The sequence below is a fragment of the Aureococcus anophagefferens genome (assembly GCF_000186865.1).
Source record: "Aureococcus anophagefferens unplaced genomic scaffold AURANscaffold_9, whole genome shotgun sequence".
Lineage (NCBI taxonomy): Eukaryota > Pelagophyceae > Pelagomonadales > Pelagomonadaceae > Aureococcus > Aureococcus anophagefferens.
The window spans coordinates 653,891-674,029 of NW_008705569.1; the positions used below are offsets into that span (position 1 = coordinate 653,891).

General features: G+C 71.9%; 5 protein-coding genes across 5 annotated transcripts; 1 reads left to right on the forward strand and 4 right to left on the reverse strand.

Moving 5' to 3' along the window:
* Positions 1–1,867: 1,867 nt before the first annotated feature.
* On the reverse strand, positions 1,868–3,175 carry AURANDRAFT_64183 (hypothetical protein; the record flags this gene model as incomplete). Its single annotated transcript, XM_009038849.1, has 1 exon — positions 1,868–3,175. One exon carries the CDS (start codon positions 3,173–3,175, stop codon positions 1,868–1,870), a length of 1,308 nt encoding a protein of 435 aa, XP_009037097.1.
* Positions 3,176–4,419: 1,244 nt separating this feature from the next.
* Positions 4,420–7,431, reverse strand: AURANDRAFT_71639 (hypothetical protein; the record flags this gene model as incomplete). Its single annotated transcript, XM_009038848.1, has 3 exons — positions 4,420–4,851; positions 5,059–6,242; positions 6,442–7,431. The coding sequence occupies 3 exons, from the start codon at positions 7,291–7,293 to the stop codon at positions 4,437–4,439; spliced, it is 2,451 nt and encodes an 816-aa protein (XP_009037096.1).
* A 2,523-nt stretch (positions 7,432–9,954) lies between these two features.
* On the reverse strand, positions 9,955–11,796 carry AURANDRAFT_64185 (hypothetical protein; the record flags this gene model as incomplete). Its single annotated transcript, XM_009038847.1, has 3 exons — positions 9,955–10,097; positions 10,695–11,370; positions 11,638–11,796. The coding sequence occupies 3 exons, from the start codon at positions 11,794–11,796 to the stop codon at positions 9,955–9,957; spliced, it is 978 nt and encodes a 325-aa protein (XP_009037095.1).
* A 3,095-nt stretch (positions 11,797–14,891) lies between these two features.
* Positions 14,892–15,677, forward strand: AURANDRAFT_4612 (hypothetical protein; the record flags this gene model as incomplete). Its single annotated transcript, XM_009038611.1, has 1 exon — positions 14,892–15,677. A coding segment is annotated over one exon (786 nt), but the record flags the coding sequence as incomplete, so codon positions are not given.
* A 1,618-nt stretch (positions 15,678–17,295) lies between these two features.
* Positions 17,296–18,610, reverse strand: AURANDRAFT_69805 (hypothetical protein; the record flags this gene model as incomplete). Its single annotated transcript, XM_009038846.1, has 1 exon — positions 17,296–18,610. The coding sequence occupies one exon, from the start codon at positions 18,276–18,278 to the stop codon at positions 17,388–17,390; it is 891 nt and encodes a 296-aa protein (XP_009037094.1).
* Positions 18,611–20,139: the final 1,529 nt, after the last annotated feature.

Here is a 20,139-nt window from a genome sequence, read left to right on the forward strand (position 1 = left end):
CTTCACGAAGCCGTGAAGGGAATTCGCTTCCTCGGCGCCGCGTCCCCCGCGCCGCCGCTCCCCGGGAGCGCCTGTAGTGGAGCCCGCGCAGGGCTCGCCCCATCCTGTCTGGGCGTCTTAAGCTTCTAAATCATGGGAGTAACTTCTAGCTAGAGGGCTTACGTCAACCACGGTTGAATAATTAATTAAATCTTCAAGCATCGGGCTTGTTTGAAGCTTGTATATTTTCAGACAGTGGCGCGGGCAGAGTACGAACATCACCCGTAGTGCTCCGCTGCACTCCCCGCGTGACAACCCCCGCACCGGGGCGTCATGTTCAGCTTTCGGTCCCGCGGCGGCCCCGTGGCCACCCCTCCCCCGGTCGACGACCTCAGCCAGGCGCCCCTGGCCCTGCTGCCGGCCAAGAGCACCTCCTTCCTTGGGGAGAATCTCGAGATCGACGCCCAGCTCCGCAACTCGATCCTCGTCGCCGGCGCCGGCGACGCGCGGGCCAACGGGCTCTACCGGCGGTGCGGGACCCAGAACGACGCGCCGCGAGCCGCGGCGTCCGGGGCGCGCGCGCGCCGTCGCCGCCGCGAAAGGCTTTGGATACCGAGAGCGCAGAACCCCCCGCCCCGCGCGCGGTCGCCGGGCCCGCCGACCGGGGCAGCGCGTCGGGCCGCACGGAACCGCCCCACCCCGCATCAGGCGCTGGCGACACGTCGACCGGAGCTGGCTCTGCATCCTCCGCGACGGGTCGAGCGCGTCGGCCCGCGTTTCGCCCCGCGCGCTATGCCGAACCCCATCTCGCGCCCCGCAGGCTGGTGGATCGGCGCGGAGAAGGCCGCGCGCGAGGACCTCTACTGGTGCGACGCCGTCAAGGCCGCGCCGCCCCGGGAGGAGCAGGCCGCGGCGGGCGGCCTCCGGAGCTGGCGCGTCTGCAGCTGCGACGACCGCGCGCACCGCCACTTCCGGGGCAGCGCGCCCATCCCGGCCCTGAGCTGGCGCGACGCGGCGGCGGCGCCGCCGGAGGCGGAGCCCCTGGGCCACTACGCGGCCGAGGAGTGCCCCATCTGCCTCTGCGAGCCCGAGGGCGACGCGGCGCGCATGCCCTGCGGCCACGTGGCCTGCGCGCTGTGCCTCAGCCGGGCCAAGGCCATGTCGCCGCGCTACGTCGTGAGCGACGACTGCGCGCGCTGCCCGCTCTGCCGCGCGCCGTTCGCGCTCGCGGGCGCGACGCACCTCGCGACGAAACAGCCCCTCCTGGAGGCGCTGCCGAACCTCGTCAAGGACGGCGAGAAGCCCATGGAGCGCGAGGCTTCCGCGCCCCGCGGCGGCATCCGCCGCTCCTTCGTCTCCGTGCGGTCCAACCCGCTGAGCCCGTCGACGCGCGCCGCGCAGCGCCGGCCGCAGGCGCCCGACAGGGCAGGACAAGAGAGCGAAATTCCAAACTTCAAAGCTTCATATCTCGGCCGTTCGTTTTCCACTCGTTTCGGCTGATTTTTGGACGAGCGATCATCTATCGGAGCGCTCTCGAAGCGTGGGTGCTTTTTCCGGGACGCGCGCGCGCGGAACACTCACGTTGAAGCGACGTTGAATCACCCTTATCCTGCCCAGGCGCCCGACGAGCACCAGCCCACGCGGACGCGCTCCAACTCCGGGAGCTGGCGGTCCCGCGTCGCGTCCATCTTCTTCTCCTAGAACCCCTCGAGATGGCCGCCCCGCCCCCTTTGTATGCAGAGCCGCCGAGCGCGACGCACCGAAGACGCGTCCGCCCGCGCCGAACCCCCCCGCCCGACCCCCCTCTCCCGCGCCCGATCCAGCCGCCGGACCCTCGACCGCGTCGCCGGCGGCATCGCGGGCGCCCTATACATAACGACACCGCCTGTTAGAGCGCCTTCCGCTTGTGGCCGAAGAGCCGCGGCTGGACGCCGTCGACGTAGGCCGCGGAACACGCGACGAGGGCCGCGAGGAACGCCGCGGTCTTCGGCGGGAAGCGCTCGAAGGTGAAGAGGGACGCGCCCGGGTCCGGGTCGAAGGCGTTCTTCCAGAGCCGCGCGAGCGGGAACTCGAGGAGGTAGACGACGGACGCGTAGGAGCCGAGCGCGGCGACGGGCCGCCGCGCGAGGCACCGCGCGACGCGGCCGGCGACGCCCCCGCCGGCCGTCGACGCGACGATGAAGGCGAGGTGCAGCGGCACGAGGGCGTGGGTCCCCACTCTTCGCTTCGACACGTCCGACGGCATGAGGACGACGGCGAGGAGCACCGCGGCGGCCGCGGCGTCCGCGACGAGCCCCCGGCGCGCGTCCCGCCCGTCGAGCGACGCCGCGAGGGCCGCGGCAAGCACGCCCACGACGAAGTTCAGGGGCACGGACAGCGGGAAGCAGGCCCGGTCGCGCGGCGCGGCGTCCGGCGGGATGCCGGACAGGCCGCACCAGAGCGCGTACTGGAGCGCGTCCTCGCCGGCGCTCGGCGCGCGGTCCGCCCAGCCCTGGCGCGCGAGCTCCGCCGGCAGGCACAGGACGACGGGCGCGAGCGCGACCGCGACCGCGGCGGCCGCCGTGGCGCGCGCGGGCCGCCGCGTCGCCGCGAGCGCGTCCGCGAGGCGCCGCGCGGCGGGGTAGACGAGGCACCAGCAGGGCACGAGGGCCCCGACGGTCCAGGACGAGTTGTTCGGGCAGAGCGTGTGGGGCTCGACCCACCAGTTGACGAGCGCGACGCAGCGCGCGGCCCGGACGAGGCCGCCGCCGCCGAACCAGAGCCAGCCCGAGCCCGCCCAGTTCTCGTAGCGGAGGAACACGGCGGCGTCGAGCGCCATCGTGCACCAGACCGCCGCGACGGCCTTGCGCGCGCGCCGCAGGCACCAGCCGAGCCAGCGCTCCGGCGGCGACAGCTCGAGCCGTTTGCGCCGGTTCGACCAGTGCGTCGCGAAGCCGGACAGCACGACGAAGAAGTCGACGGCGGCGAGGCCGTTGCGGCCCCAGAAGCTCCGCGCGCCGCCGGAGAAGTACCAGTCGTGGTGGTAGAGCACGAAGATCGTCGCCACGCAGCGGGCGCCCTGCAGGTGCTCGAGCTTGCCGCTGGACGCGCCGAAGCCCTCGACGCCGCGCACGTAGGGCGACGCCGGCTCCTCCGCGGCGCCGGCGCTGCGCAGGGGCTGCGGCGCGCCGCCATCGTCGCTGGGCTCGGCGCGCATTCGGGGCTGCCGTCTCAGCGCATGTTGCTCGCCGGTGAGCGAGGCCGATGCTGAAGAGATGCTGCAGTCGAATTTGTGGCGCAATGGCTCCGCCGCGCCTCGCATGGCTGCTCTGCACCATCCTGCGCCTCTGCAGCGCCCTCGACGACACCTTCGCCGTCGCCGCCTACCTGCCGGAGTGGCGCTACGACGGCGCGAACTGGGAGAGCATCTCCGAGCACGTGACGCACCTCATCCTCTTCTCCCTCGAGCCCACGCCCAGCGGCGAGATCACGGCGCTCGAGCGGCTCCCGCGCCCCGCGCTCCTGAAGCGCGCGCGCAGGGCGACGGCCGCCGAGGGCGCGAAGCTGCTGCTGTGCTTCGGCGGCAACGGCCGCTCGAGCGGCTTCGGGCCCATGAGCCGGTCGCCGAGGGCGCGCAAGGCCTTCGTCGCGAACCTCGTGGCGCTCCTCGACAAGTGGAAGCTCGACGGCGTCGACTACAACTGGGAGTATCCCGGCTACGTCATGGGCCGCGGCTACGGCAGCGACGCGGAGATCGCGGCGGACTACGCGGGATTGAAGGCGCTCGTACAAGAGACGGCCGCGGCGTTCGAGGCCGGCGGCCGCGTCATCACCGCGGCCTACTACCCCGACGGGAAGCAGGAGTCGCTCTTCCGGGAGTACGGCATCGACGGCGACGTCGACCTGCTCCACGCCATGTCCTACGACCAGTCGGGACCGCAGCACTCGCCGTTCTCCCTGGCCGAGAAGGCCGTCGCGCTCGCGAAACAGCACCTCCCGCCGAAGAAGTGCACGCTCGGCGTGCCCTTCTACGGCCGCGACGGCGCGCGGGGGGACTGGACGACCTACGAGGACCTGCAGAAGGACCACTGGGACGTGTTGAGGGATCCGTCCGTCGACGCGGTCCGACACAACGGCGCGGCGGTCGGCTTCAACGGCGCGGCGACCATCGAGCGCAAGACGACGCTGGCGCTCGAGCAGGGCCTCGGCGGCGTCATGATCTGGGAGGTGGGCCAGGACTGCCGCCTCGCGGAGACGTCCGGCAAGCTCACGCACGGCGCGACGGTGCACCCGCGGACGTGCCGGTCCGACGACGCGTCGCTCCTCCTCGCCATCGGCCGGGCCCGGGCGGCCTTCGCCGCGACACCGGAGCTCTAGACTTTCGTTTTTGACGAGACTCGGTTTATGGGGAGGGGGCGCGCGAGTCGAGCGCGGGGCGGGTCGTTCGGGCAAAATGCGGCCGCGGCGCGCGCGCGGCATCAGGACGCGTTGGAGAGGTCGTCGGTCTGGCGCTTGCGGTCGCTGGATGACGGCGTGCGGTCGCGGGGCGTGTTCGTGGAGAAGGAGCCGTCGCCCTCGTTGCTCGCGGTCTCGTCGTCGCCGCCGCCGCCGCCGTCGCTCTGAAACAGGATGCGGTTGAAGGGCTGCTCGCCCGCGCGCGCGTCCGTCTTCAGGGGCTTGGCGCAGAAGGGGCAGATGGGCCGGTACCGCGCGTTCGGCGGCGCGTTGTCCGGCAGCGCCAGCGACGCCCACTTGCGCGCGACGCGCTCGCTCACGATGTGGCCGCACGGGTTGAACGCGACCTCGGGCTCGTCGTCGCAGATCGCCGGCTCCCACTCGAGCTTGAGCTCGACGAAGGGGCCCCGCGTCCGGCAGAGCGGGCAGGGCATGCGCCTAGGGAGACGTACGGGTCGCGATTCGTTCCCGGGGGACACGCGCTCGAGAAACGGGCGCTTTCGCGAGGGTCGGCATTGCAGAATCGGTGTACTCTCAGCGCCGCGCAAGGACATCACTCCGGCGCGCGGCTCGACAAGAACGCAGCGATGTGTTCGAATAGACGTGTCTCGTCATCCCCTCGAAAGAAACGACCCCCGAAGGGACGCGGCGACTCGCTGGAGCTCCGGCGCGAAGGCGTGGACGTGGCCGCAGGCCGGGAAGATGTAGGGCCGGCGGTCCTGGGCGAGCGCTCGTCGCTTGTCGTCGTCGTACTCGAGGCGGATCGTGTGGAGCTGGACCGGGCACTGGGGCCGCCGCGCGTTGAAGCGCGCGACGATGCGCGCGGGCGCCGCCGCGTTCGGGTCGCCGGGGATCTGCCGCGACCGCTCGCCGGACTGGGAGAGCTCGCGGCGGTCGCCGGCGCGCGCCGCGCGCTCGTGGGCGCGCATGGACGCGGCGGACTCGTAGAGGAGCTGGATGCCCGCGAGGTCGACGATGGTCCCGTTCGTGAGCGTCGAGTTCTCCAACGCGAAGCGCTTGCCCGCGACGTCCGCCCGAGCTCGCGGCTCGTGGACGCCGCCGTGGACGGAGACTTCCCTCCAGGCGCCGATCTCGGGCTTCCAGATGCGCACGCCAAAGGTCGTCAGCGCGTCCCACTGCGCGCCGTCGGGCTCGCCGCCGTCCTTGCCCTCGTCGTCGAGCGGCGGCGCGTCCGCGGCCCGTTCCCCGGGCGCGAGCTGCCACTTGGGCGCCTGCTCCGAGAGGAAGATGTCGCGCTCGTTGTTGAAGCCCGCGGCGTAGAGCGTGCACTCGTAGGGCGGCCGCCGGGAACACGTGAGGCGGCACGCGTACCGGCTCACGGGCCCGCACAAGACGCCGCCCGAGTCGAGGTGCAGCGGCCCCCGGACCACAAAGTCGTTCTGGGGCACGATCATGCGGCCCAGCTGGAACATGTCCTCGCGCGCGTCGGGCACGTACTCGACCGTGACGCGCTTCGGCGCGGACACGGGCTTGCCGTCGGCGCCGCGCGCGCCCGCGGCGACGGACATGGTCACGGAGTGCGACGCGGCCGCGGACCGGTACTTGCCGTGGTGCGCGTCCTTCTTGTCCGGCGGCGCGCTGGAGAGGTAGACGGCGTCGCGGCGGATGCCGTTGGCGACGTCGCGGCGCCGGAGCGCGAACTTCTCGTTCCGCGCGCCGACGGGGTGCCACGTCGACCCCTCGACGCGGTACTCCTTGTAGCCGAGCACGATGAGCTGCCCGTAGACGGCGCCCTCGCCCGTCTCCGCGGCGACGTCGTCGGCCTGGCGCAGCGACGCGATCTCCTCGTCCGTGAGCCGCGGGCCCGCCTGTGTGGAAATCAACCAGTGGAATGGACGCGTCCAGCAAAACTTCAAACCTCTCTATCTCGGCCAAATCGAAGTCGATTCGGCTGATTTTTGGACGAATCGATCGCTCTCGTCGAGTTCTCGAAGCAGAGCCGAAGAGCTTGTGTCCACCTCTTCGAATACGCGCACATTGAAGTCTGGTTGAAGATTTGATTTGCACACAGGGGCCCGCGGCTTCGCGCGGGTCGACGACCCACAGCGGCGCGCCGAACGCGCCCTTCACGGCCTTGGCGACGCAGCACAGCACGACGGCGTGGTCCCGCTTCATGCCGATCTCGCAGTAGTCCTCCCACTCGTCGATCTCCGCGAAGACCCAGCCGTCGAGCGCGTTGTCGCCGAAGAGGCCGCGGTACGTCTCCACGTCCGCCGCGTCGAACCCCAACTCGCCGCACAAATCCGCGAGCTGGGGCACGCGCATGGCCGTCAGGTCCGCCGGCGACACGCGCGCGCAGACGTCGACGACGGCGGGCGCGTAGGCGCCGACGCCCTCCATGCGCATGTGGCGCTCCAACTCGGGCATCTTGACGCGGGGCCGCGCGTCGCTAACCTTCGCGCCGGGCCGGCCCGCCGCGAGGGGCGAAGGCTTGTCGTCGTCCTCGCCGCCCTTGGCCGCGGGCTCGGCCGGCGCGGCGATGCGCTCCGTGGCGCCGCGGTCCAGCTTGGCCTCGGCGACGGCCGGCGGCGCTTCTTTCGCTTCGTCGCGGCCGGCGACGGCGGCCGTCGCGCGGCGCGGGGCCGCGTCGGCCTCCGGGCCGGGGGCGGCCTTGTGGTCGCCGTCCTTGGACTCGTCGTGCTTCGACTCCGCACCCTCGGACCGCTTGGCCTCGCCCGCGTCGGGGCACGGGGTCGCGGCCTCGGCCTTGGCGTCGGCGTTCGCGCTCCGCCGCCGGCCGAAGTAGCCGCGGCTCGGCGCCCGCGGCGTCGTCGCCGGGTCCTCGACCCGCGGCGCGCTCGACGTCTCCGGCCGGGCCGACTGCGTCGCGCCCAGGTTCCGCGCCAGCCGCGAAAGCATGGCCGCCTGTCCCGCGGGGTTCGGCGTCCGGGCCCCGGCCCGCGGGGGGGGGAGGCTGCGCGCGCCGCCGGGCTAGGTGTCCGGCGGGCGGTCAGGGAGGAACCGGGGACCCTGATCAGAAGGGGGCGGCGGCCGAGGGCTTGGGGCGAGACCAGCCGCGTCCTTGCCCAGCCGATTTTATACGGCACTTCAAACCGTACTTTTACGTTGAAGCAGCACGATGGGCGCATCGTCTCGCCGGGCAGCCCTGCTGCTCGTGCTCAGGCACTTCTAACCGTACTTTTGACGTTGCACGGGCCGATGGGCGCGATGTCTCGACGGGCAGCCCTGCTGCTCGTGCTCATCCTGAATAGAATAGCGTCCGCGGCGTCGGAGACGGAGCGCGAGTGGTTCATGCGCGAGGGCGCGCAGCGCGGCGAGGCGAAGAAGCGCCGCGGGCGCATGGGCGACGAGATGATGAAGATGCGCGAGTATTACTGTGCTCAGGAGCCCGCGGCGACCATCTGCGCGACGCTCCGCGGCGACGCGACCGAGGGCCGCCGGCGCATGCCGCGCCACCCGCCCAAGCTCGAGGACATCCAGGCGATGCACCGCGTCTACTGCGCGGTCGCCGAGCACGCGGCGACGCACCCGTGCCAGCAGTACGCGAAGCGCGCCATCCGGGCCGTGGACCCGGGCGTCTAGGCGTGGGATATGGTAGGCCTTAGGGGCATGTTAGACCGACGTATCATAGGCGTCCATGCGCATCACCGACGTGCCAAAGTCCATGCGCATCCCGTCGTGCCAACGCCTTCGCTCGCGCCACGCGAGGAACCGCGTCACGCAAGCGGCGGCCTCGGCGGTATCGAGAAGGTGTGCGAGCATGCCGATGACGTCGGAATGCCCCTCGGGCTGCAGACGAGCGGCGAGCCTGACTTCGGAGAGCACCGACAGGTAGACGTCGCGCGCGCAGCGGCGCCAATGCCGCTTGTCCGGATCCAACGGAGTATCCGCAGCGTCCGCGTCGTTGCGGCAAATCTCCGCGATCGCCACGAGGCGCTCGACGTTTTGGCGTCGGAGGAAGACCTCGCGGATGGGCTGGCAATCGGCGGCGCGCACGGAGAAGAAAGGGAGCGGGCAGGCATAACTCATCTGATCCTCCGGATCCTCGCCGCTCTGGAAGCTGTCGATGAGCAATTGAAGGCAGCCGGCGCGGGTCAGGGCCTCGGCGCGGTCGTGCTCATCGCTATTCGTGCCCGCGGCGCTCGTCCGACTCGCTCGAGGCGCGCGGCTCGCAGTGGGCGGGAGCGGGGGTTTTGGGATTCGACCTCAGGCTCAGCCGGAGCTGGCCTGTAGCCCCGGGCAGCCGAGGGAAGTTTGGGTTGGGTCTTTTGCCACTCTGGAATAAAAAATTGGTCTCTAATAGGCTTAGGCTAAGAGGCGCCCCCTCTCAAAACCCCCCACCCTTTTTGCGCCGAGCTCCCAGAGGCGGCGGCGGCGGCGAACTCGTCGTCGGCGAGCTCGAGCATCATGAAAAACGTGCGGAAGCCGACCAGCGGCTCGCAATCGGCGAACTAGTCGTCGATCTCCGGGCTTGAGAAGGTCGTCAAAGAGCGTCGTTCCGCGAACTGGTAGGCGAGGCCGTGGGCGCGGCGACGACGTCCGTGTAGCGGTCGGGGACCTCCGCGACGATGGTGTTCGTCGTCGAGACGGTCGAGCTCGTCGCGTGCGCGCCGACGGCGAGCGCGCTCGTCGCGCCGAGACGGTCGGCCGAGCGCGCAGCGTCGACGGCGTCCGCCGCGCGCGTTTCAGGGCTCCCGCGAGCAGCCGACGCGTTCAGCGCCCGCGTAGGGTCTGTCGGCGCCTAGGAGAGCGGCTCCGTGCCGCCGGAGCGGCTCGCGCGGACCGGGTCCGCCGAGGTTGACGCTCGGAACACGTTCCGGCCCGAGGCCGTGCCCGTACGCCGACGCCGTCGTCACACTCGACGCAGCGCCCAACGTAGGGGCGGGGGGTGCCGGGGCGCCCGGCGACGGGGTCGCAGGCGCCCGAGAGGGCCAGGGGTCGCGGCCAGCGACGTGCGCACGATCCGCTTCCACGGCTTCGGCGTCCGCTTCAAGCCGGCTGACCAAAAACCCCCCCACAAAAAAGGGGGGGGGTAAGACGTTTTTAGCGGGCGGCAAATACTCTGGTCCGTCAAGCGATGGTCGAAGACGATGAAGACGATGAAGCGTCGTTGCTATTCAAGCGCGTGAAGGTCGGTGCGACGGTGTTCGTCCCTCACCGCGGGTCTCTCGTCGAGGGCAAGATTACTCACCGTAACCCCGGAGACTCTGGAATCTCTGCTCGATGGACGGCCTCATTCCCCGGTATCGGCGCGGACGGGGGGGCGTGTGTATTGACGAAGTCGGCAAGAAGATGGACGCGCCACTTGAAGGATCGCCCGCGGGCGGACCCGCCGGCCAACGTTCTCGCGGATCTCGCCGCGGCGCGCGCGGAGGAGAACGCGGCGCGGTGCGCGAACGACGGACTGCGCGAGGTCCGCGCGGCCGTCGCGTATTCAGATCGTTTCATGCGCTGGCTGTATGAAGAGATAAATGAGCGCGGAATCAATTTGAATTTTATACAACATAATTCGAACCAATGGAATGGAGCTATGAACGGCATACAAGGTTTCTTTTCCACTCAGATCAAAGATGTCGCGCGCGACCTCAGCGACTTGCTCGTGCTGATGTCTGGCCTGCCTCTGCCGCGGAATTCGATGGACTCTGAAGATGTCTTGATGGTCCGATTGCGCCAGCAAAAGGCGCATATCAAATTCAAACACTCTAAGGGATCATATTACACGGACCTCCAATCGCTGAAACTCTCAAGCGAATCAATTGATCTACTCGTCGAGCTGGGACTGGAGATCCCCCCCCCGCCGCGCCGGTCGGCGCGCTCCGCGAAGAAACCGAAGACGGATGTCGTGGAGCGCCCCAGCAACCGCAGATTGAAGTCTGTCGACGTGCAGATGCTCGCAATCATCAAAGTGAACATGGCGCGCGAGTAGAGATCATAATTTGTATATCTACGGGCGAGGAGCGCCGTCGGCGCCGCACACGGCGTCGCGGGCGCAGGCCGCGACGACGCCGCCGATCTTCGCGCCGCGGTCCAGCACGTCCGCCCCGTCGGCCGCGGCGGCCGCGGCCGTGCAGGCCGCGCAGGCGTCGCCCCCCTCCCAGGCCGCGCCCGGCGCGCCGTCGAGGGCGCAGGCCGCCGCGGCGGCAACGGCGGGCGCGACGAGGCGCCGCGACGAGGCGCCGCGAAACCGCGGCGAGGGCCGCCGCGCGCCGCGCGACGGCGACCAGGGGCGCGCGGCCGCACGCGGCGCCGCCGCGGTCGAGCTCGCGGCCCACGGCGGCGACGACGAAGCCGATGATCACGCCGCCGCAGGGGCAGCGCCGCCCGGGGCCACGGGCTCCCCGCGGCGAGGCCGTCGCAGAGCGCGCCGAGCGCCGCGCCCGCGGCGGCGCCGCGGCCCGCGCGGCCGTCGTCCGCGAGGGCGACGAGCCAGGGCGCGACGGCGGCCAGGGCGCCGACGACGCGCGCCGGGTCGAGGGCGCCCCCCGTCTGGGGCGCGGCTTTCGGGTCCCGCGCCTTGGGGCGGTTCGCGAGGAGCCGCGCGGCGCCCGCGGCGTCCGCGGCCGCGGCCTCGGCCGCGGCCGGCGGCGCGCCGCGGAGGCAGGCCGGCGGCAGGAACCGCAGGGCCGCATCCACCGACGCCAAGGCGTCGGACGCCATGCGGCCGGCGCCCAGCGCGCCCGACGCGTCCGCGGCCGCGGGCTCGACGCGGCGGCGCCACTCCGCGTAGACGTGGCCGCCGATCGTCTCGCGCACGGGCGCGTCGTCGCCCGGCGCCGCGGCGTCCGGGTCGACGCCCGCGCCGTCGCTCGCGAGGTTCGCGGCCCAGCGCGCGCACCAGTCCCGCGACTCCGGGCCCGGCCGCGCGAGCAGGACGCGGAACGCGCAGCGCACCGCGAGCGGCGCCGTCGCCACGAGGGCCAGGGGGCAGCGGCGCCGGTGCGCGACCGCGCCGGCGACGTCGACGACGCGCCGGACCTTGTCGCGGAGCGCGGCCCAGCGCGCGTCGTCGCCGTCGCCGTCGCCGTCGCGAGGACGACGGCCGCGTCCTCTGCGAGGCCCAGCGCCAGCGCGGCGAGCGTCCGGCGGCCGTGGGGCGCCAGGCGCGCGGCGACGCCGGGCGCGTAGGCGCCGTCGAGGGCGAGGGCCGCGTGCGCGAGGGAGCCATCGCGTCGCTCCGCCTCGCAGAGCGCGGCGCCGCCGGGCACGCGCCGCGCGTCGGCCGCGAAGGTGCGGAAGCTCGACGGTCTCAACGCAGGCGTCGCCGAAGGCCGGGTCCTCCTCGACGCCCTCGTCGGCGTCGTCGCCGGACCCGGCGGACGCCGCGAGCTCCTCGAGCGGCGCGCGCAGGAGCGCATCGAACCGGGCGCCCGCGGCGTCGGCGAGGAGCGCGTCGCAGAGCATCTGCCGCAGCCAGCCGTGGGCCGCGAGGACGACCTTGAGCCCGTCGTCTTCGTCGACGGCGCCGAGCCACGTCGGCAGCAGGTCCGCGACGACGTCCGCCCAGTGGCCGAAGCGGCGCCGGCGCCGCGCGTCCGCCGCCGCGCGCGCGGCCGGCGCCTCGCCGTCCTTGGGCGCGCCCGGGCTCGGGACGCTGTCGCCGTAGCCCGCGCGCAGCGAGCTCGCGCGGTCGCCGCCGCGGCCCGCCTGGCCGCTCGTGCGCCGCGCCGCGCGGTCGCCGGCCGCGGTCCGCTCGAGGGGCCGTCCGTCGGGCGCGCGCGCGGCGAGCGCCACGTCGTCGATGCGGCTCTTGCCGTGCGCCGCCGCCTCAAAGGCGGCGCGATCCGCGTCGACGTCGAGCGACGCGGCCCTGGAGCGCGAGGGAGCCACGCGAGCGCCGCGGTCCGCTCGACCCCGACGAGTAGTCAGATCCGCATCCGCGGTCGCGCGGTGTGCAGCGCGCAGGCTTCATCCGTGCCGCGAGTCTTTAAGGCTTGTGGCGCTGCGCCGGGCGCACGCGCCGCGGAACTTGGCGGCGCCGCGCTGCCGATTCGGGGTGCCATGTCTGCCACAAGGGGCAACATCGTGTTCAATTCGTGTTCACCTAAAAGTAGACTCGTAACAAACGCCGATGAACTCTAACTCTGATCATCTGAAGCTGAACGCGAATGACGCGCTTGTTGCGCAAACAGCGCAGATGGGCGTCTTCCGCGCGCATCTGACGCCAGCAAAATCCGCCTACGACGCCCGCTCCCGGCACCCGCCGCTGCCGCTGTTTTGGCAGCGACCCCAGCCCTTCGCGATCTGGAACGCCGGCGGCAACGCGGGCGTGGCCATCCACGCGGCGACGATCTGCATCAATTCGCTCCAGAACCCCACGGCGCAGTACCCGCTGGCCGGCGGCGCGCCGAGCGGCGACTGCTTCGACCCCGCGAACCTCCTCGCCGAAGACTCGCGCGCGAACGGCACCGCGCTTCGTCCGCCGCCCGCGTCCGAAAGCGCGCGCCGCGCGCCGACGCGCGCCGACGCGCGCCTCCCCGCAGGTCCCGACGGCACGAACTGCTTCGACTGCACCCAGCAGTTCAACGCGGCCACCAAGGCGGGGCTCGCCGGGTCCATGATCCGCAGCTACGTGCGCGACCCCTACGACGAACGGCCCGGCATGTTCAACGGCGGGCGCCATCGGCCGTCGGCGCCGGGCGGCCACGAGCTGCCGGAGCAGTTTGCGGGGCGGAAGTTGATGGACCCGCCGGCGGCGACGCTCGCCCAGCGGCAGGCCCAGGAGTGGCCCGGCGACGGCAGCCAGTACTACCTCGAGCTGAACGCGTACAACGCGCCCCTCAACCAGCTCCTCGCGCGGTGTCTGGGCGTGCTGGCGCCGGGCGACGCCGACCGGCGCATCACGAGGGCGGCCGCCCTCGGCTTCATCATGTTCGACGGCTGCACGTCCCGGTGGGTCCAGCAGCTCGGCGGCACGCCGACGGTGCACATCGGATTTGAGCGGTCGAATCGCGATTTCGGCGTCGCCTCGATCGGCTCCGACGTCATCGACACGTACCTGGCGTCGGGGGTCGCTCCCCTGCCCGTGACGATGAACCTCGCGGGCCTGCCGTACAACAACGCGGGCTCCATCGTCACCGTCGCGCGGTCGCACGGCGCCGCGGGCCTGCCGAGCATGAAGCACGACGCCTACAACACCATGGAGACGCGCGGGAACGCGGTCACCGACACGCACAACGCGACGCCGCCGTCCTCCCGGTCGACGGTGGACCTCTACGAGGACAGTCGGGGCTGGTTCGACACCACGACCGGCGTCTTCACGCCGACCCTGCGGCACGGCACGCAGGCCGAGTTCATGGAGACCCCCAAGAAGAACCTCGAGTACATCCGCCAGCACCTCTGGGCGACCTGGACCGACGATCAGAAGTCCGTGTTCCTGAACGCCGCGCACCTCGACGACGGTAGTCTCCACCACTCCGGCGGCATCCTCGTCGCGGTCGGGGCGTGCTGGTCCGACCTGTGGTTCGGGAGGAGGCTCACGAGGGCGGCCGCCCTCGCCGAGGCGAACCAGGTCGCGGACGACTTCTTCAACACGCCCCTGTTCGGCGCGCCGCTCTCCGGCGCGCCGGCGGCGGCGGGGCCGCGCTTCAAGGCCTACGTCCAGCAGAACGGCGACGCCCTCATGACGGACACGGCCCTCGCCGTCGCCGCGACGGCCACCTCCCCCGCCATCCCCGCGCACCCCGGCACCGTCAAGATCGAGATCGAGATGCGGTGCGACGACGCGGACACGTCCGGCCTCGCCGCGGCGGACCACGCGCTCTTCGCCGAGCGCGTGGTCCGCTTCTTCGACTACATCGGCCCCTGCGTGGCGCCCGCGAAGATGCACCGCTGGACGGTCGGCTTCGGCTGGTCCGGCCAGCGCTTGTAAGGCTAAGCCTCATAAGCTGCCCTTTGAAAAGGCATCGCAGCAGCATCGACCTGTCGTCGAACGCGCCCTGATAGGCGTGCTCATCAACCTCCGCACGCTGGGGCTGCTCTTCTACGCAAGCATGCGGCTCCGTCTCGGCGCGCCCGTCGTCGTCGCGCACCTGCTGCTCGCGGCCGCTGCCGTGCGCGCCGACGGCGACGGCCCCATCGTCGCCCGCGGCGTGCCCTGCTACGACAGCGACCCCGCCTACGCAGCGCTCATGCCGCGGCAGCAGTTCCTCGTCAACGGCGACCACACCGTCGAGAGCGTCGCGGCGTCGGGCTCGTGCCTCCGCGTCAACGGGACGCGGACGCTGGGCCTCGGCGCGTGCTCCGACAGCGGCAATTGGTCCGTGGGCGCCGACGGCGTCGCGGTCGACGGGCGGCCCCTGGGCTTTCGCTCGAATTCCATCCGGTCGAACCTCGAGGTCTGGGTCTCGACGACGAAAGGCGCCCAGATCGCCTACGAGTCCGTGAGCAAGACGTTCCGGCTGAAGCCGAAAGGCGGCTTCAATCGGCTTGCGGCGGCGGACCTCTGCCTGGACCTCTCGCCCCACCCCGTGACGCCCTGCACGCCCGCGTCGCCGGCGTCGAGCCTGCCCTTCTGTCGGGGCGACCTGCCGCGGGCGAAGCGCGTCGCGGACCTCGTGGATCGAGTCGAGCCGGACGAGGTGCAGAAGCTGCTCGTCAACGGCGCCGCGGGCCTGCCCCGGCTCTGGCTCCAGCCGCACAACTGGTGGAGCGAGGCGCTCCACGGCGTCCAGGCCGGCTGCGCGCAGGCCGACGACGGCTCGAGCCGCTGCCCCACGGGGTTCCCCGCGGCGATCTCGACGGCGGCGTCGTTCAACGCGACGCTCTTCCGCGCGGTCGGCTCGGTCATCGGCGCGGAGGCGCGCGCGCTGGCCAACGAGGGCGTCACGAACGGCTTCACGTTCTGGTCGCCGAACCTGAACATCCTCCGGGACCCGCGGTGGGGCCGGGGCCAGGAGACGCCCGGCGAGGACCCGCTCCTCAACGGCAAGTACGGCGAGAACTTCGTCTTGGGCTTCGAGCACCCGGACGGGTCCAGCGGCGACGCCATCGCCGCGTCGGCCTGCCCGAAGCACTTTTTTGCCTACAACCTCGAGAACTGCTTCAAGGTCAAGGACAACTGCCGCCACACCTTCGACATGGCGAACCTGAGCCAGGGCGAGCTCGAGGCCACGTACCTGCCGCCCTTCGAGCAGGCCATCAGCTCGGGCAAAGCGTCGGGCCTCATGTGTTCCTACAACGCCGTCAACGGGACGCCGTCCTGCGCCAACGCCTGGGGCATCGAGACGCTCGCGCGCGGCAAGTGGGGCTTCGAGGGCTACGTGACGTCCGACTGCCACGCGGTCGTCGCCGTGGAGCTGCCGTTTCCCACGTCCCACACCTGGGACCCGCAGCGCTCGGGCCACGGCTTCGATTTGAAGGGGGCGTCGCTCGCGAGCCTCGGCGTCGACCTGAACTGCAACCTCGGCGGCGGCTCGGTGGTCCGCGCGAACGCGACGGCCGTGAGCCCCGACGCCAAACAAGCGCTGACGCACCTCTTCGACGTGCTCTTCCGTCTCGGCGTGTTCGACCCGACGTCCGACGACGTCTTCTCGAACTACGACTCGTTCACGGTCGGCAAGCCCGACCCAGCGTCCGGTTTTCGAGAGATTTCGACCGAGGAAACGATGAGACATCTCACCGACGTGTTTGTAGGCCCGATCACTTGGCGATCGCGCGCGACGCCGCGGACCAGAGCTTGGTGCTGCTCGAGAATGGCGGCGCGCTCCCTTTGACCGCGGGCGCGAACGTGGCGGTGCTGGGCCCCTGCGGCGACGTCTTCAAGGGCGGCTATTCCGGCAATTTCCCCACGACGTCGGTGGCCGACGCGCTCCGGGCGCTGGACTTTCGAGTGGCCGAGTCCCCCGGCTGCGTCGCGGACTCGCGGCTCGCGGGCAACGCGGCGAAGATCGCCTGCGTCGCCGACGCCAACGCGACGGCGGACGCCGTCGCGGCGGCGCGCGCGGCCGACGTCGTCGTCCTGGCGCTCGGCGTGTCCCAGGATCTGGAACAGGAGAACTTCGACTTCCGGGCGTTCGCGGACTTTGGCCTCGGCCTGCCCCCGGGCCAGCTCGCCGCGGCCCGGGCCGTCCTGAAGCTGGGAAAGCCCACGGTGCTCCTCCTCACGGGCGCGTCCGTCGACGCGTCGCCGATCCTGCGAGACGTGGACGCCGTCTTGTGGGCGGGCTACGCGGGCCAATTCGGCGGCGAGGCCGTCGCCGCCGCGCTCGCGGGGCACGCGAACCCCTCGGGGCGCTTGCCCATGACCTGGTACGCGCAAAACTTCTACGAGGCCTGGACGGCGCCGGCGCTGGACCCCTACACGGGCGCGGTCAACGCGTCTTCCGCGAACGCTTCCTACTTCGACGCGAGCCTGCTGCCCAACAACGCGACGGGCAACCCGGGCCGCACCTATCGATACTACACGAAGACTCCCGTCTACGCCTTCGGCGCCGGGCGGAGCTACTCGAACGTGACGTCGGCGCTCGCGTCGCCCGCGGACGCCGCCGTCGACGTCGCGGCCGTCGCGGCGCACGCGGCCGAGGCCGCGCGGGAGAGCGTCTTCGTCCGGGCCTCGCCGCGCGTCGCGACGGACGTCGTCGTCTACACGCTCGAGGTCGTGGTGACGAACGAGGGCCCCTACGCCGGCGCGCAGACGCTCCTAGTCTTCGCGGCGCCGCCGGCGCCCGGCGTCGACGGCGCGCCCCTGGAGCAGCTCATCGATTTCGCCAAAACCAAAACCCTCGCCGTCGGCGCGTCGATGACGCTGCGCGTGCCGATCCACGCCCACGACCTCACGCTCGTCGACGCGGTGCGCGGCGGCCGCGCGGCCGCGCCGGGCCTGTGGACGCTCCGCGCGTCCGTCGCGGGCCGCGAGCGCGACGTGCGCGTGCGCCTCCGCGTGCGCTAAGAGCTAGATAGTGTGCTAGTTTTAGGTCTGGCCAGGAGACACGGAGAACAAAGACGGAAGCGCGCGGGCGGTCGAAGGTCGAAACACGGGAACGGCCGGCGGCGGCTCACCCGGAGAGCGGCGCGCCGCCCGCGGAGCCGTTGTTCGCGCCGGCGGCGTCGATGACGGCCTGCTCGGAGATGTTGTAGAGGAGGGAGCTGAGCCAGCGCTTGACCGTGAGGTCGTCCTTGATGTGTCCCGCGAACGTATGGTCGCGGAGGCTCTCGGGGAGGCACTGGCGCAGGGCCTCCCGCGCCCTTAGGTTGTCGCTGAGGCGCAGGTAGCAGCGCACGATGTGCTTGAGGAGGCGGATCGACGGCTGCTCGACGAGCGTGAGCACCATGTTCGCCAGGACCGTGGACACGGCGTAGAAGCGCTCGGCCGTCGCGCAGACGTAGTTGAGGCCCATGTCGTCGAGGAGGATCTTCTGGACGATGAAGGTCGCCACGGTCTTCGACAGCTCGCTGCCCGTCTCCATGATGCGGAGGCACAGCGGGATGATCTCGGTCTGCAGCAGGAAGTTGATGACGTCACTGTCGTCCATCTTCACGAGCGCGCCGACGACGCCCAACGACGTCAGCCGCAGGTACTCGAAGGGCCGGTTCTTGGACACCGTGTTCAGGAAGGGGTAGAGGTAGAGGGGCACGTGCGCGTTGAGGAAGAGGCCCCGCGTCTCCGGGTGCGACGCGACGCACTGCAAGAGCGCCAAGGCGTTGCAGACCCGGTTCGACGCGTGGGCCGTCAGGTTCGGCGGGCTCAGCATGGGGTAGATGGACACGATCTCCTGGAGCAGCGTGCCCATGGTCCCGAAGCTGTGCCACAAGATCGGCGCGAGGTCCGTGAACGTCTCGCGCTTCTTGCTCAGCTCGAGGAGCGCCGACTCGCGGTGCTCCGGCGAGTCGGGCACCGTCAGCTGGAGCACCAGCGGGTACAGCTCCTCGACGGACTTCTCCCCCATGTCGACGCGCCTGTGCCGCGAGGCGTGAATCCCGGGGCCGCGCGACCGGGGCGCGCGCGCGGCCCTCCCTTTGTACTTCTCGCGATTCCGGACGCGCCGGGCGGTCGGTCGTATAGACCGGCGGCGCGCGCTTCGCAGCGCGCGCCCCCCCCAGCGCGCCGGCCTCTCTCGCGCGCCATAGGAAAACCATCCGCAGGACTGGGCATGCGGGGGCCTAGTAAGGGCGCTCTCGGACACCCGCGGACGCCGCGCCGCGCGTCTAGCTAGTGGGGCGTCACCAAGGACCTCCGGGGGGCGCAGCGCGCGACTCAACCACCCGACCGGCTTGATCAAGATGGACTGGCCGTGCTCGCGAGCACAGCACGGACGACTGATGAGCGGCAACGAGCTCCGCCTGCGAGCTCCGCCCCCGCGCCCGGCATCGCGCAGTGGCAGCGGCGCACGGCGCTGGCCACAGCGATGACCGATGCGCAGGCGATCGCGCAGCAGCTCGACGAGGCGACGACGGCCTTGCAGGGCGACGACGCGCAGCGCGACGCGGCGAACCGGTGGCTCGTCGCCTTCAGCGGTGAGTCGAGCTCGAAGCAGGCCTGCGCGCTCATCATCGAGGGCGGCCTCGCGCGGCGGGAGGCGTCCTACGTGACCGCCGCGGGCATCGTCGCCGCGGCGGCCGTGAGGCACGCCGGCAGCAACGCCGCGGCGCGCCTGCTCGAGCTCGCGGCGAAGGCGCCCGCGGGCGCCGCGAGCCGACGCCTCGCCGACGCCGCGTGCGAGATCGCCGTCGCGGACGGCCGGGAAGCCGACGTCGTGCGCGCGCTCATGGCCGCCCGGGCGGGCGACTTCGAGCTGGCGGAGCGCGTCGCGACGCTCCGGTTCTCCGCGCTCGAAGCGCTCGCGGCGACGCTCTCGGGCGCCGCGGCGCCCGAGGAGCTCTTCTACCGGCCCGGCGCCAGGGAGGGCTGCGCCGCCGCGGCGCAGCTCGTCGAGGCCTACTTCTTCGCGTCGGCGAACGCCTGGCCCGCGGACGCGGGGCGCCTGCTGGCCGCGTGGGCCGAGTGCGGCCTGTTGACGTTGAACGCGCTCCACCGCTACGTGCTCGACCGCGTGTTGAAGCACGTCCTGGAGGCGTCGGCGCCCGCGGCGGAGGCCCTGCGCCGCTGCGTCGAGGCGTCGCTCGCCGCCGCGGAGACCGTGGACGGCGACGCGCTCGCGGCCGTGGGCGCCGCGTGCTGCGCGGGCTGCGCGGCGCGCGCGTTCGACGCCGAGGACATCGGCGCGTCCGCGGCCGCCGTCGTCTTCGGGGTCCTGGAGTGCGCCTGGGACGACGCGGCCTGGTTCCAGCGGCACGCGCGCGTCGGCGAGAGCCTCCTGGGCTCCGCGCTCCAATTCCTCGCGCACGCGTCGCCCGTCGTCGGCGCCGTCGCGGCCGACGGCGTCGCGCGCGTCGCGTCGTCGGGCGCGCCCTGGAAGGTCGCCTTCTGCGCCGAGGCCTGGGACCGGGCCCTGGCCTGCGCGTCCTTCCGGCGCGTCCGCGAGAACGACTTCGAGGACGACGGCGATTTGAGGTGCTTCCGCGACCGGGACCTCTGCCCGCTGTTCGCGGCGCTCGGCGACGCGCTCGGCGGCGAGGCGATCGATGCCAAGTTCCCGACGGTCGACGGGCTCCGGGAGCGCGGCGACTACGAGCGCGTCGAGGCCGCGCTCTTCGCGGCGGCGTGTTTGTCCGACGACGCCGCGCGCTTCGTGTGCTTGAGGGACGGCGACCGGCGCCGCGTGGACCTGCGGCTGCCGCCGAGCGTCGTCGACGACCCCGACGGCGACCCCCTCGCCTACTCCCTCGCCGTGCAGGCCGAGGTCTGCC